General features: G+C 44.8%; 1 protein-coding gene across 1 annotated transcript in view; it reads right to left on the minus strand.

Moving 5' to 3' along the window:
• MDGA2 (MAM domain containing glycosylphosphatidylinositol anchor 2) overlaps positions 1-17,139 on the minus strand; it is a 271,179-nt gene that overhangs the window by 231,662 nt on the left and 22,378 nt on the right. The window contains exon 2 of the mRNA XM_009893924.1: positions 7,602-7,776. Within this exon, the coding sequence (XP_009892226.1) occupies positions 7,602-7,776 (175 nt within the window). The remainder of the gene's footprint in view (positions 1-7,601; positions 7,777-17,139) is intronic.

The following is a 17,139-nucleotide window of genomic DNA, read 5'->3' on the forward strand; positions in this document are numbered from 1 at the left end:
CTTTCCTTCCCAGCATCCGGCAGACTTGGCCACATCCTAGCAGTGTAGGGAGAGGGAATGGGAGGGCAGCCTTCTTACCATTCAAGAAGAGCACACAATTATCTCATCCAGACAAAAATAGCACTCCGGGAGAAAGCATCCCCTCCTCCTCATCCCAGCAAGTTTAAATCCAGTTCCTTAGGACTGCGGTGAACTGGGGAAGGCTGAGAAGGACACGGAGCGATGTGAGGAGCAGCTGGCAGTTTCCGCCAATTCCCCTCCCCATTCCCAGTACTGTATCTCCACTCTCACATCTATTTTGCTGTACGTAATTAAGTGTATGACACTAGTTGTGTGCTCACGTGTGCGTATGCCATTTATGAAATAAACGCAAAGCCGCGGCTTCCCGCCAGGCACACTCAAGCCCCACGGCGCCGCACCGCAGCAGAGGTGGGAGCACGACGCTGAGCACCTTCTGCAGCGGCCCCAACGGAGCAAGTATTGGGAGTTAAATAATTATCGGCACTGCATTTGATTCTGCAATCTAACAACAGGATTTGTGCAGTGGGCAGAAAATTAGGGGTGAATTGGGACTGCCGAGTGTGGGGACGGAGCAGTGTGACTGCCATTAACACTAACGACCGAGAGAGAGAGAGCAAAGCGACTAAATCCCTCTGCACAACACTCAGCACTTCCCTGAAACATCCTTTTCCAGATTGATAAGGGAAATGAGCGTCACGATCTCCGAATTACAGACCCTGCGTTCCCTCTGAACAACACTTCTCTTGCAGACTCGTGATTGCACATGCTACTAGGAGACACTCTCGAACGCTGAAGAAGATTAGCAGTTTGATATTTCTGTCATTTGACACGTATTATCAGCAGCATTTTGTGTCATCCCAAGCCAGGAAAGCTGTGAAGCTCCTTGTTTGCTAAAATAATCTGTCAGCACTGAACGTGTTTCAGTCAATCCCACACGGTGAATTTTGATGCTGGGAGGTCCTGTCCCTCCTGACTGCGGGGCTGAGTTACATCAAAACCCCTGGGAGATGGGTGCAAGCCACAAGATGTGTTTTGTCAAAGTCTCGGGTCTGAGACAGGTATTGATGAGGTCTTTAATGCACAATACCTATGGAAAAGGGTACTCTTTGGAATAAAATTATTCCTGTTAATAAGGCGAGGGTGCTGAGGCACTGTACCAGGTCGCCCCGAGAAGCTGTGGCTGCCCCATCCCTGGAGGTGTTCAAGGCCAGGTTGGACGCGGCTTGGGGCAACCTGGGCTGGGGGGAGGTGTCCCTGTCCATGGCAGGGGGGTGGAATGAGATGATCTTTAATGTCCCTTCCAACTCTAACCATTCCGTGATTCTATGACTGAGCTTGGAATCAAGACCAAAGCTAGATCGTGCTTTGATCTCTTCCTCACTGACATGACAAGGTTAGGATGTGATCCTGAGCACTCCTTGCTCATCGGTCCTGAAGCCCCCTGATGATGTTCACAGCTAGCCCAGGGCAGATGCTGCAGTTGCCAATACCAGAAACTTCCTTGCGGCAATAGAGACGATGGACAGCAAAAGCAATTGCTGCAGCCACGTACCATGAGACCCATCAGAGAAGCAGAAACCATACAAGTAACCCCTAAAAGACTGAAACGAGAGCTTTGAACCTGGAAGTTAGGGAAACCTCACAGGTGACAAGCAGAGACCCAAGACAACTTATGGCCCCCATAAATATTGCACATAATACATGTGCACAAATATTTAGGAGAACTAGCCAGGGGCCTGCAGGAGCCTTCCCCCTCCGATAACTGTACCTGTGTAACACAGAGGACTGAAACTGGTGAACACCTAGAGGTGTTCAAGGCCAGGTTGGACAGGGCTCTGAGCAACCTGGTCTAGTGGGAGGTGTCCCTGCCCATGGCACGGGGGGTGGAACTAGATGGTCTTTAAGGTCCCTTCCAACCTAAACCATTCTACGATTCTATGGTGCAGGGCATAGTCCCACCATAGGATAAACTGTGTGCTGCGAACAAACTGCATCCAGCTGCCCTGGCCTCCCCCTTGCCCTAACGCTATTGTGATGGAAAAGAAGCCAAAATCCAGCGTACACAGAAGCAGTTGACGGTGGCTGGACTTAATATGTTTCATGCAAACAGAATACCCCATGGGATCTAACTCATCTGGTGCAAAGGGACAGTTTCTGGAAATAGAGCTGCAAGGAAAGACTGAAGTGGATCTCTGAGCAAAAGAAACAGTCATTTCCCCTAAACCCCCAGATCAAACTCTTAATCTTGGAATTACAGATCTTCTCAACAAGCACCGTTTTCAGCACAATGTATGTCCTTTATATACCACACAATAAAATCTTAACATATCTGCGCACTAAATCTTTGATGAACATTTTTCATCCTGACTTCCAAATTAATTTCCTAAAACTTTTAACATAAACCTGACCTTCCACTCCACCTTCGTTTACTCAAGCTGTACAGCCTGCCCTCATGTCCGTAAGTATCTGTGAAGCAGGAATATGAAAGTACAATTTCAATGAAGCAATTAGTACTTTTTTGTTAAGAATCTGGTAAATTGTCCTTCAGGAACAAGCTGAAAATCCTTCTTGTAGGAGCTCTGCTTCTTTAAATCAAAATCCTTAATTTATACCATAAGTTTCCTTCCTTATAAAAGAAGAAAGTGCCCTCCATAAGTCAAGCAAAAATTTTGCTAGGAGTCAAGTACAAAAGTTTTTTCTTCAAAGAGGAAAGATGAGATGTAGTTTAAAGAGATACTTCCAGAGAAAGAAGAAAAAGAGTTCAAGTCTAGGATGAATATATGAGGCAGTTTCTTCTCTTGGTGGCTCAACAAGAATGGAAAGCTCTCTCCCGAGAATATGCCGCCACGGGGACTGAGCGCGTGTCTTCCAATCTGATGTGAGAGATGAGGATCTTCAGCCAAAGCCACGAGAACAAAAACCTATTTTCTCAGACACATAAAGTAAGGACAGAAAGTTGTCTTCTAAAGAAGAGATTGCTACCAGTCTATTTACCACTCCTATCCCCCCTGAAAGCAAAACGGAGATCTTTCTAAAAGAAACTAGCAAAGAAAACCAAGGAGATGAGTTGCAAAGTGTTGGAAGGAGGCTCTGTGCCTGCCCAGAAACAGGCTCAGTCTCCTCGCTCTTTCCAAGAGGAGCTGTACGTGAAACAAGAACTTTAGCAACACTGAACCACCTTTTTTTTTTTTCTTCATGTTTTGTACGTTCAAGTATTTTTACACCAGACCAAAAGGGACTGCTATTTTTTGAAGGTTTGACTGAAATCTGCCTACGTTAAAGGAACAGAAGACACTGTAGCCTGGTTTAGCATTACCCATGACAGCTTTAAATAAAATAGGTGCGGTACCACCACCTCACCTGCTGAAGCACCAGCAAAATTCCCTCTCCTCCTTGGTGCATCGCTAAAAGCAGTGCCATGACTAAATGCAGCTTGATGGGCATGCTGCACCTGAAGGACTCTTCTTGAATGCTTGGAGATTTAGTCACCTAGCAGGGGCATCTGATGTGAACCAAGTAAAACCAGCTCACTGGGACACACAGTTACATGCCCAACTGTAAACAACGTGAACCCCTCGTTCTTCACAAAGCACTTTTCCCCCTTCGTTCCAGCAGAGGATTTACCCCCTGCCTGTTTTCAAAATGATCACGAGTTTTGTTTAACTCCTTAGCTGTGTTTCTTACCCAGAGACGTAGATATAAAACGTCTGGGGTTTTGTTTAACTTCTTTGAGCAGGTAAAAACACCATGCCCTCAAGCAGCATGTAACTCAGACTAATAGCCAAATAGCTTTTAGAAAGTGGTTAATCAGAATTACAGGGTACATGAAAATAGTACCAAGTAACATTTAGGCCTGTATTGAACTTGCAGAGATGAAGGAATAAGATGCATCTATCTATGAACACTAATATCATTTACTTCCAGATACTGACTGAAGCTTCCATCTGGACCCTGCTAGGCAATGCGTGAACCGAGAGCCGGCATCCACCCCCTGCAGATGGTCCCAAGCAGAAACGAGCGCTGGGTGAGAGACAGGGATGGAGACTTCCATGGGCGTGCAGCTCCCCGTCATTTCCCAACCACACCATGGGCAAAACCCAAAACACACCGATGAGGCCGGGCACCAGCTGCTGGTGTCCTCCCATGGGTGTTTCTGTAAATGCTCTGCAGCCATCCAAGAGCTCTAATTTCGATCTTCTTTACAGAAGCATCAAGTACCTCGTGAACACCTAGGACCGAGCGGTCAGAAGGTTAGGTCGGAGTCATCTGAGATCATGAGAAATTGATAACGACATTTTGAGACTTCTTTGACAGATCAGCCACCTCACGCGTGCAGACCCATGCAAAGTACCTGGCAACTGCTGCTACAGCCTACCTCCAAAACCAAAACTAAAAGCATTTTCAAGACTGCAGAAAGTCCACAGAAATAATGTAACTGCCCACTCTCCTCTCACACAGCCCAACACTCCGGCTCGTTCACCATTTAGATCTGTATAATTAATTATTGCAGTAGCAGCAAATGTGGCTCCAAGTACTGCTGAATGCCAGAGCTAACTGGAAAATGAAAAACAGGAAAGTACCGGTGAGTGAGATTTCCCACCCAACTGTTGATATTAAAATTTCCCCACCAGCCAGAAAGGCAATAATGGAGATGAATGAGGAAACAAAGATTTTCCATGGATTTTTTTTCCACAATTCATTTTCAAGCCACACAGATATGGTGCCTTTTCAAATTTTAAATTAGAGCCTGAAGACTTAAATTAACCCTTAGGAAGTGCTCTTGATCCAAAACTAACATGGAACACAACTTTAATATTGTTTTGTCTCTTCAGCTTTACAAGCCAAGATGCTTCTAAAGTGAAGTGAAGATGCTTCTAAAGTTCACCCATACAGTTTTTAAGAAATATAAACATTTCACTTCTTTCCTTAAACACCTTTGAGGGTTTCATCAAAAAATGAAAAGCACTTCTTTTTTTTTGCTCAAATGATAAAGTTTTGCTTTCAAAAGGGAATATCATCTGGTTTCCACAGTTTGGTTTTTGACAGTTACCTAAATCTGACAGAAAACTGTCTTTCCCTAAAACTATGTAATTTTTCTAAGTACATGTTCACTAAAAATCCACAACACATTTTGATACAAAATGTTGGCTAAGTACTTGTGATACTCATGGCTCGTTTTGGGGTCTCTGAGCAAAAGCGTCACACGGGCAACTATTCCAGAAAACACATCCACCCCCAATATTCCTTCTCAGGGCTGCCCAGAGTTCTTGACATGGCAATGTGCAACCTATAAAGTAAATATTCAACAAACAGAAAAATCAAAACAGGAAATCTCAACTAAAAAAGACAAAATTATTTTAAGCTACTTGGAAATTTCAACAGGAACATTTCAATTTCCAATACTTTGATTTCTTATGAGCTTTTCTTTGAGGTAAAGGGTTTTTTCTCCTATCTTTTTCACAGCTAGATCCAATCTTCGCTGGCACCTTCAGCTTACCACAGCAGTACTGTCTGCTTGCAAATATTTGATCATTAAGAGATGGAAACACCCAGTGAAAGAGCAGCCTGCATATGAAGGGAAATCTCCTAGGATTTAACCACAGATGGAACCTGAAGCTTGCAATGCTCTAGAAAGACATCATCTGTATTTGAGATATAGTAAGAAGCATCATATGAGGTAAAAAACAAAATTAAACCCATAATAAATCCCAGAAAGAAAATCTGAGAACACACATTAATAGCTAAACTAAATACGATACAAGGAAAAAGACATATTCCAGAAGGAAGTCTCAATGAAATTGAAGAAAAAGCAAAATTTCAAAACAATCTTTCTCAACCCTTCCTGTTCACTCCATGTCGCATCCCACTCCTGAGACTGCTTTTCCTGCCAACATCAGCTTCACACCCATGCCTAAAATTAAGAATTAAGGAGAATCTAATACGTGGATGCTGGGGTGAGAGAGAAGTGCTTTAACGGCATTCAAAAGAAGAGACTTAAATGTTTGGGTTTTTATTAAACAGCTACACTGGGCTGACCGAGGCGATGCTTTCAGCAGCCGTGTGTGCGTGGAGCCCGACCGGAGCGCTGGGACCACGACCTGCCCCGCTCAGCCCCGAGTGCTGCCTGGACCGGTGGTCCTGCTCATTCCTCCCTCCCAACCTCCAGCCAGACCCGTTTCCAGCACTGGATGATTGTAATTTCTTTGCGTGCTGTGCTTATTTGCTGTCATTAAGGTGGCCTGTTCATTTATTGGACTCCAACAAGCTATGAGCGCTTAATTTCTCATTAAGTTATTGTTCATAAAGGATGTACAAATTTGGCATTGGTATGCTATAGCTTGTTAAGCACGTCAGGAAGCAAAGTGCACACGCTAGGTAAGAAAATCCCCTGAAAGGCAGTTGCCCCCCTCCACCAGCCCCATAACCAACCCACAAAATTCGTCACCATTTGGGTCTCTAAATTAACATACATCCTGAGAGTCGGCTGACAGAGAGGGGGTACTTCTGGGGAAACACGAGCCCAATGCTTGTGCCATCATAAGACATCAGGAGACAGGACATCAGGAGACTAAAGAAAACCAATCAAGCTATTTGCTTAACTATATATGTGGCACAAACATATTCGTTTACATGACACTATTTTCATTAGAAGAGTCTCCAAATGTATATTGTAAAGACTTTCTTTAGAGTGTTTAAAACAGGTTTTGAACAGTTTTTCTTAATCTGAAGTGCACACAAAACCCCTGTTGAGGCATGCAGGTCTTCTCGCTTTCCAACGGCTGAGTCCAGTCACATAATTTAGAGAGTCAGGTGCAAAGTTTACCATTAAACTTACAGCAAGAAACTACCCCATGCCAAGCAAAAGCCGTGCTTCACCTGAGTAGCCCACTCACTGACACTGGCGGCTGTGCAAGTCAGAATGGGATTTTATTTTCTTTTAATTCCATTTTGTGCAATTATTGCAGTACAATGCTTTTAATTGTTCCCTCTTTTTCTGTCAGCTCTGATGACCAATTGCATTGCAATCCCAACACGTTGTATTTTTTTCACTGCTCAACATTTCAAGTGCAGTTTTAAAACTGCATATCACAGGAACAGGAAGAGATTGCCATTAAAAACCAAAACCAAAACCAAAACCAAAACCAATATCTTTCTGCAGCAATTAAAGCAAAATAGCAAAAAAAAACATCTACCATCTGTAGTTGTTCCCGTATCAGTTTCAAGGGCAAAAGTACAAGAGATTAAGGGCTGTGCTACGTACTAGATCTTCAGCCTACGCAAGCTGTGGACAAATCTTCCTTCCATATCTAAGCAGGCTGAGTTGTACCTGAGCTTCATCATTCTTAACGAAGTACTGTGACTTTGTTTAACAGTATTTCCATATGCAAGCAGCCCCACCTGACTTCCCTGGCAGCAGCCACAAGGCTTCTGACCATAAATACTCCCAAAAGCTGCCGAATCTCCCCTAACGTACTTTTTAAAACTGGGCTTCCCAAAGAGCTGGTCACTTCTTTGTAACGCCAGGTATTACAAGACATTAATCAAAAGCATATTGAGAACTTCCCAAAAGGTTTACTTACAGTACACGTCCACTCTTATGGACTTTATGGCTGGCGAACCCAAGCCGTTCTCAGCCTTGCAGTAGTAGCGTCCTCCTTGGTGTCGCTGGATGTTGGATATCCTCAGGGTTTCATTGAAGACACTCGAATCTTGAAATCTGTCAGAGGCACTTCCTGCTGTTTTGGTCCACCTGATCTGAGCAAGCACCAAAAAAGATTGTTACTTTAAGTCTGTAATAAGTGAGCAGAGTACAGATCTCTTCACCGCGCTGAGAATCATGTGTGCAGCAGCCAGGATCTTATGTTGGAGGACTTGGGGAACTTCTCCAGACAACTGACTAGCTCACGCTTACAACCAAACACTTCATCCAGGAGTCCCTGGAGTGGAATCTTGCATTTATCACCCTCTCTCAGAAACAGTTGATCACTTTTGATGGAAACACCCCATAAAAAATAAATGCCATGAGCAAAAGATATGGAGACCAACTCAAGCCACCATCAATGACACACAGCTGGAACGGCTACAGAAGAGTTCCCCGTGAACATCAACAAGCAAAGCTCATGAGAACAGGCGGCTGTACTTGTGCACCGAGCACGGATAGTCTTCATTGAAATCATATTTATGAAAGATGAGAGCACATTGGAAAGCACCTTCAAAACAACCGATGGATTATCTTTTAGCAGCAATAAAATCCAATTTTAGGGAGTCAAATGATCAGTTGCTTGAAACTGAAACAAGCTACTAACATCTATTTCTTCAAATCGTTGGTTTGGGTTTTTTAATGTCACTTACGGCAACTACAGATTCCTTTACTCTGCTAGTAATTTTCCAAAAGTGAAGACTTTGTAAAGGGAACTTTTTAATTCCAAACCCATAAAAATGCCAGTAACAACCCACTACAACCAACAACTGCACAGAGGTGGAGAGACACATTGCCAACACCCATGCCTAATGACCCGAGTCCTCGCCTGCATAACTCAGTGGACTAAGCTATCTCCAAAAATGAACCAGACCTCCAGAGATTCCTCCCCAGGTACCTCCTCCTCTTTCAGTTCACACTAATTCAATGACCAGGACAAGCAACATTCAGTTCCAGACCACAACTGTTTTTTTAAATGGTAGGTCTTTCCTGCCTATAGAGGCCACAAGTGGGATACTTGCATAAAGAGGAGGTTATGTCTCTTCTGAGGTTTCTCAAAGCAGTTTCTTCGCAGCCCCATCCACTAATTCTATGCAAGGATGAAGACCAAAAATTCTGTAGTCATTGAAAACGGTAGTCATTGACACGCCTGAGAGCAGAGATGCCATCCAGAGGGACCTAGACAAGCTTCAAAAGCGGGCCTGTGTGAACCTTATGACGTTCAATAACGTCAAGCGTAGAGTCCTGCACCTGGGTTGGTGCAACCCACAGTATCAATACAGACTGGGGGATGAAGGGATGGAGAGCAGCGCTGAGGAGGGCTTGAGGGTACTGGTGGATGAAAAGCTGGACATGAGCTGGCAATGTGTGCTGGCAGCCCAGAAAGCCCCCCGCACCCCGGGCTGCATCCCCAGCAGCGTGGCCAGCAGGGCGAGGGGGGATTGTGCCCCTCTGCTGTGCTCTGCTCTGGGGAGACCCCCCTGCAGTGCTGCCTCCAGCTCGGGGGCCTCAGCACAGGAGAGACATGGACCTGGTGGGAAAAAGGGGAGAGCTCAGAGCCCCTTCCAGTGCCTAAAGGGGCTCCAGGAGAGCTGGGGAGGGACTCTGGATCAGGGGTGGAGAGATAGGACGAGGGGGAACAGTTTTCAACTGAAAGAGAGGAGATTTAGATTAGATATTGGGAAGAATTTTTTTTCCTGTGAGTGTGGTGAGACACTGGAACAGGTTGCCTAGAGAGGTGGTAGATGCCCCATCCCTGGAAACAGGCCTCTGGAGAGGGCTCTGAGCAGCCTGATCTAGTTGAAGATGTCCCTGCTCATGTAACGGATTTTGGACTAGATGATCTTCAAGGTCCCTTCCAACCCAAACCAACATATGCTTCCATGATTCTATGATAAAAAGGAGGTTGACACAAGACAAAATAATAAATATTTGGCTACATTTCCCAAAGATTGTCCAAAGGTAGTCAGCAAAGCCATGATGTAAAGAACAGCATTTAGACGCTGATCTGTTGGGATCTGCTAGGCAGGCTGTCTACAAGCAACCTTGAGCTGGTGTTGGTTTGGTTTTCACAAGGTGTTGCAGCCTCGGCAGCTCAGGCAGAGCACGCCTGGACCGGTGGTGAGTGCCTGTCTCCATGCCCAGCTAAGCCTGAACTGGATGCGTTGTGCTTCCAGCCCTCTCCTGCATAATGGAAGGTCCCATGGCTGAGCCGGGCAGCCCTCGGTGGCCACCAAGGTGGCCCTAAAGGGTTGCCTTGGCTGGAGGGAGATCATTCCCCCAGGGTGCAGAGACACTTGAGTTGCACCATACCCAGCCCTGACCCAGAACTGGGGTCCGGATCCCAGTAACCTGCACAAGAGCACAAGGTTGGCAGGGGTCAGCCTTCCTCTCATTGGGAGCTTCTCCTGGACAGGAGGGGTCTTCTACAAAAAAGCACTGAACTGAAAAATATGTGACCAGCTGTAGCCCATGTAAATTCTCCTCCCTTTGAACCGAGAGCAGGCGTGGGCTTCAGAGGCTGAAATTACAGCAAACAGTACTTGCAAAAAATGTTCATCTCTTTCTGGCTTGTTAAATTCATAAGCCCGACTGGCTTTGCCCTCTTGCCAGGTGACCTGCGTAACTCCACGGTTCCGCTGCTCTAGGAAAAAGCGAATATGCCAAACTCCGTATCTACAACGTTCGGTCTGCATGTGAGAGAGACGCTATTAGCACTGCTATATTTACCAGTCTCAATCTGTCTGTACTTCTATTCTAAACTCTTGGCTCCGGGGCTTTTTAAATCATCCATATAAATGTGCTGCAGGATAATTTTGGAACACACGCTCAGCTTCTGCATGATACAGAACACAATTTCATCATATACACTCCAAATGCTTGAGAAGTACTTTAAAATAGTATTTAAGATATTCACTGAACCTCTTGCCTGTTTTATTTCCCTTTATATAACCAGAATTGCAAAAACAGCTCTGTTTGATTTTTAACTGGGTAAAAATTATCAGTATCTTTGCTTTAGTATTTACTTCTCTCTTCCTCCCTTTCCTCTCCCACAAAAAGTTTCAAGTGGAATGCAGTCTGCCCAGTCAAGAGAACATGTAATTTAAGTAATATGTTATAAGTATTATCAGCATCTATTTGACTGGTAATGTTACGTAACTTACACAAAATAATACAGCAAAATTTAGTTAGATACTGTCAGAGTTTTATCGTTTTTATGAATGCAAAAGCTTTCCCCCGCCCCTGCATCTTAACGCTGATGTATCTATCTTCTCTCTATTATTAGGAATTTTAACAGGATTCTGTTTGGCTGTAAACAGAAGTGGATTTTTCAGCTTTAAAAAAAAATATACGTATATGTATGTTTTAGAGGAAAGAAGAGTAATTTTAACAAATTAAATAATTTTGTAGTGTATGCAGGGATCCCTGAAGAATAAAAGGAATATTGTCTACTAGATTCCCTCTTAAAAAAAATATCGTCCGGGAATGTCACCGGTGTGGTTTAACTTCAGTTCATTATTTACCTTAGCTGCAACTCAACATACACACAAAGCCATGCTGATCAATATTGCATTGCAATTTATTGAAAGCACTGTGAAGAAAGATGACTCTCAAACGCTATGCTAATGCAGTAATCGGAAAAATTGGGCACAGGAAAGCCACGTGTCCGAGGCTGAAAACCTCTTCAGAGAGGTCCTCGGCGGTTTAACCCACTGCAAGCTCCCGTCCATGCTTTGGGGTGACCTCTAATGACTACGAAGAGACTGAGAGGAACAAATCCATCCTTAGAGATGGAGCATCTCACGGCTGTAGCGTCTGAGCCCTCATCACTGCTTAACACGGGGACCTCCGGCGCAACCGCGGCCACAGCACTGGCATTACCCCTTTTTCAAGGTGGGGAGCGGAGGCAAAGGGAGGCTGTGGCCTCACGGGACACTGCGGCAGGTATGGCTTTCAAATCCCGAAGCAGCATCCATGCCTCTTTACGGCAGAGGATTCAGAAAGCCTCTGGATTATTAGCTTTTAAAAACCCCCACCATTAGATGGTATTTTCCAGACACATAGTCCAGACACCAGTATTTTCAAGTAACTTGGCACAAAACAGTCGCTCAGCCAGATGCGTTTTATCAGTGTTTGCTCTTCATAATGTGCTCCTCTCTTTGAAACCTCCCAGTTCCTAGTGCAGAAGTGGCACTGGGCGCTCCGCATGGCTACTCAGACGGGGTGGCAAGTACACAAATTCTGTTCTGCCAAGAAGTCAAAGCCAGTCTTGCTCGTAATGCAAAGTTTTTAATTAAAAAGTGATGTCCACACATCGTGGCGTCCACATATCAGACTAATAAATGTTAATCCATTATGCAGATGTGCACTCAGTGGCTTCTAAGGATGCAATTTTCCAAAGCACTCACTGGCTCTGATGCACATTTGGGAATCCCACCCATGTACTGCCATTGCTCTGCCACCGTATGATTATGGTCTTCAGTTATAAAAACTTTCTTTTCTATTTTCTTTCCTTTTCTTTTTTGCTTGCCAAACATGCACTAGTAAAGTGATTTATCAACTATTCAATTAAAAATTATTCAACTTTTAAAAATTAGGAAGTGATGACCCATCTAGCCATACCGTGACCTACGTACTTGTCCGATTCGTATATGCACATAAATTCTCTAAAGCTCAATATCTTCGACAGTATTTAATGTGCTTAAGGAGATGCCCTGAGACACACAGTCATATGTCACTGCGCAGCTTCAGTTTTCACAGTGAGCTTTCCTGCAACTTCAGTAGGAGTCATAGACTTTACTTTTTTTAATCTGCATTTTTAGCCTAAAAATAACCTGAGAATATTTTGCCTAACTTTTCTCAGCTTCAACAAAGTACTCATGTCCAAAAAGAACGCAGCAAGATAAGAAAAATATTTAATTTTGATGCTATAAAAAAGAAATACTTCTGGTTTAAACATTGTCTTTGTCAAGGACAATAAACATTAAAAATATCTTTGCTCTGAATACAAAACTTTTTTCGTGGTTAAAAACAATAACCAGCACCAACCACCCCCCAAAAAAAACCCAACAAAACCCCATCATTTCGCAACGGAAACTTTTCTTTCTTCTATGGAACCAGTAGGTGGAAAATGAGGTTTTGACAATCTTTTTCTTATACCACAACACTGAAATCTGCCTAACGAAGCAACAGCAAGTAAACACGTTCCTTAAAAGATACCCAGCTGGGGGCTGGTGCTGCATCCCACTGCCACTGATTGCGGTCACTGCCCTCTGACATCGCTGAGAAACAGGGATGAGGAGAACCTCCTGATCGCTGTTATAATCCCCAAATCCCTGCCTCAGATTAAAGTCCTCCTTTGTTTGCAAACAGCCATAAAAGAAGTCTTTGCACAACTTCACTGGGATGTGCTGGAGCATTTCTTCACACCTAAAGACATCAGAGGCTTTGGAAAAAGCCATAGAAGCATACCCACCACCCCTCCACCCCCTAAAAAAAGGAAAATATTGCTTTCAATTTGTTTTTATAGAATCATAGAATAGTCTGGGTTGGAAGAGACCTTTAAGATCATCGAGTCCAACCATTAACCCAACACTGCCAAACCCACCACTAACCCATGTCCCTCAGCACCACGTCTGCCCGTCTTTTAAATACCTCCAGGGATGGTGACTCCACCACTGCCCTGGGCTGCCTGTGCCAATGTTTGGCAACCCTTTCCATGAAGAAATTTTTCCTGATATCCATCCTAAATCTCCCCTGGCTGTTTGGTGGGTTGGTTTTTTCCATGAGATTATTTTCGTTCTCTGTAACGCAGTGGCTGGGACAGCAGCTACTGAAGGCAAGAAGCGCTCACCGTCTTCATGGTAAACACGGAGGACATACTACACGACAGGCCCTTTTTTGGGCTAGGAAAGAGACAGTGACTTCTGCTTCTTTAGTTAAGGATGCTATCTGAAGCAGTTTTGAGCATGTGCATCTCCCCTGACCTCTTCTTTCTATTCAGAGGGGATACGACCACACCGCAGACCTCAGCAGCCTGTGAGATAGATACACCCAAGCTCATTTCACATGGGGCAGCCTGGGGTCTAGCCACAGCCACGAGGAGATCTCCACATGCGGCTCTGTTAGACAACGAACCAGATGGCATAAGGAGCTACACCATATATTTAAAACTCCTCTATAACTTGGCTCCAATTCACACCTGAAGTTGCATTATCCCCTTCCTACCCTCTGATTTAAAAATATTAAAAAAAATAAAAAATCCCCAAACACTCTAAAAATCACTAAAAAATGCAGAAAGAAGCAAACAAAAATACCCAGAAAAGCACATCGGATCCAAGTTTCCATTGCCTGACACCAGGAGAGACCATTCACACCTATCTGCAGTAAGTCAAGAAGAACATGCTTTGACCCAAAATAGCCTTTTTTTTCACCTGCAAGTAAGTCACAGAGCCAAATGACTGCAAGGCAGGTGTAAACCACCACTGTGGGCCTGGCAGGGATGGGTTTTATACCAGACGGGCACTGGTTCATAGCGGAGAGCAAGTTGTCCAACCCCAAGGTTTCTGCACAGAACTGCTCAACGTCCTCAGCATGAAGACCATCAGCAGGTGACTCCAACAGCTCCTTGTCTGACTTGTGTGCCATCCTGTGCAACCTGCTGGTGGTGCCCCTACTCTGGCAGGAGGTTGGACTGGGTGATCTCCAGAGGTCCCTTCCAACCCTGAACAGTCTGTGATTCTGTGTCCGGGCAAACACTTCTGCAGTGCCTTTTGATGACTCAGGGGATAGTCGAACAAAATGTACACCTCCAAGGGTTTCTAAATACCCTTCCCCTGGTCACCTAAACCAAATCACAGCTATTCCCGCCCCGTGCCCAGAAGACAGGGGATACAGCACTGATCGGAAACACCACCGCCTCTGCAGGACACCACCTTGCACTTACTTTTGCAACGACACGTTTACTCTAGGAAATCTCCCAGGTGTTCACCAGGTCATCCTCACCACACACGAACGGAACATTCACACGTCTAAACGACAGGATTAGCTACACCTATACCTAAGTATAATGGGGGGATGTTGCGTTTTGATTTTTCGTAAACCAGAGAGAGCGTGATGCAGCACATCCGATGCGACGGAGGGTACAAAACGTCTGGCGTTACTGAAACAGATACCGCTACAGGCTCTCGATATGCAGCTGTGCTACGAAAAATTCTCTTCCTATTTATTTCATACGATAATGCCTGACACACTGGACTTGAAAATGGCTTCAGGTAAAAGTACTGCTCATTGTTTCAAAAATTCTTATGTGGAATGTCTGAGGGGCAAAGCAGCCAACCCAAAGCAGGTCCTGCTTACTGTCTGAAGCGATGATCCTCTGTCTTGGACAGAGCTAGAAAGCTGTTATTGCTGCAAAACAAATGCAGAACTGGAGAGTATTTGGTTCCCAAATATATTTCTTCAAGATTGCAGTAGCCAAGATGCAATTACCTCAGAAGACTGGGTTTCATTCATAGAATCATAGAATCGCTGAGGTTGGAAGGGACCTTTAAGATCATCAAGTCCACCTATCACCCTACCCTGACAAAACCACCTCTAAACCATGTCCCTATGCACCACCTCTCCCCTTTTTTTAAACGCCTCCAGGGATGGCGAATCCCCCCCCTCCCTGGGCAGCCTCTTCCAATGTCTAATAACCCTTTCAGTGAAAAAATGTTCCCTACTATCCAATCTAAACCTCCCCTGACATAACTTGAATCCATTTCCTCTCGTCCTGTCACTTGTCACCAGGGAGAAGAGCTCAGCCCCCACCTCTCTACAACCTCCTCTCAGGTGGTTGTAGAGGGTGATAAGGTCTCCCCTCAGCTCCTCTTCTCCAGGCTGAACACCCCCAGTTCCCTCAGTCGTTCCTCATAAGACTTGTGCTCCAGACTCCTCACCAGCTTTGTAGCCCTTCTCTGGACACGCTCCAACACCTCAACGTCCTTCTTGTAGTGAGGGGCCCAAAACTGAACACAGCACTCGAGGTGGGGCCTCACCAGTGCCGAGCACAGGGGGAAATTTTCATTGCTCCATACCTGCACTGCTCAAACTTCACAGAAACACGAGGCAGAAAACAGCGCACTGTCCCCAGGCCAGGCACGCCACTGCTGCTGTTGACTTTATGGGACAATTCGTGTGCTTCTGTTTACACGTATACTAACGCTTCAGTAGGCTGGCATGCAAAAGCACAACTTTTTTACTCTTTTAACTAAAAGCAGTCTCTGACAGTAACTGTGAACATGCAGGACATGATCGGTTCTGATTCGGTGACGGAGAAATTGTTGTTTCCCAGCTTGATTGCTATAACACATAGAGGAAAAAAAAAATCTTCCTTTTGTTCTCCACCAGAGGAAAAATTGTGCTTATTAATTACAGAGAAAATCAGCATTAAACCCACAAAGTTACAAGCCATCAAGCCCTATCAGAAGAACTTTAGTGCTTTGTTCAGGGTTCACTTTAGCCCAAACCACACCAGTCATACCAACGCTGCTGCTGGAGCCTACGGATGAAGGCTGTAGTCTTGTGGCTCCAATATGGTAACTTGCAATAAATGAAAGGGTCAAGAAGAATAACTGAACACCTCAACATCTGATAATGTGAGAAAAACAACATCTAAGTTGAATATCCCTTCATCCCTGAACTTTCTGCACTTCTGCAATACAGATGATTCCTATTTTACACCTAAACCCAAGTTGCCCAGGCGTTACCCAAGCCCCACCAGTGGAGCTTAGCATCCCATAGCCAGGAGTTTTGTATGAACTGACGTTCTGTGCGCACAAATGACACTTCTCCTGGGTGCACTGGGAAAAATACAGCTCCTCCCAACATCACAGCAACTCCAACTCCCCATCACGTTGGGAAACTTTTACGGCAATCATGTGAACCAGGATCACACCCTCCCACCACCTCAGACCGAGCAACTTGCATGTCATACACAACAGGGTAATGGTTGATGACATACTGCCACTAAAGAAAACAGCAGGCTTGAATTCCACTGTTCAGTCTGAAGGCAGAAACCAGGCTAATATGTAGGATGGAATACACACACACATCTTAAACAGTCCAAATTTGTTCTAATTCCATTTTAACACTAATAGGAGTCTCCCAGATGTGAAAGAACAGAATAGCCACCCAAAAAAAAAGACCAAAGCTGTCAACAAATCCAAGTTCTACACTTGCCACAAATTTCCCTTCAGAGTTGGCATTGATTTATTTACTATAAATGCTGCAAAGGCATTTGTGGAGCTTTACCACACCACAGCTCAGCACCCATGAGCTGATGGAGCAGAGTCCATCTCAGATGTGTCACCAGGCAGCAGACACGGGGATGGGGTAGTCCAGACCTGCCTGGTGGAGTACGGTAAGGAAAGGATGTG

The sequence above is a fragment of the Charadrius vociferus genome, unplaced genomic scaffold, assembly GCF_000708025.1.
Source record: "Charadrius vociferus isolate BGI_N301 unplaced genomic scaffold, ASM70802v2 scaffold49, whole genome shotgun sequence".
In the NCBI taxonomy this organism is placed as follows: domain Eukaryota; kingdom Metazoa; phylum Chordata; class Aves; order Charadriiformes; family Charadriidae; genus Charadrius; species Charadrius vociferus.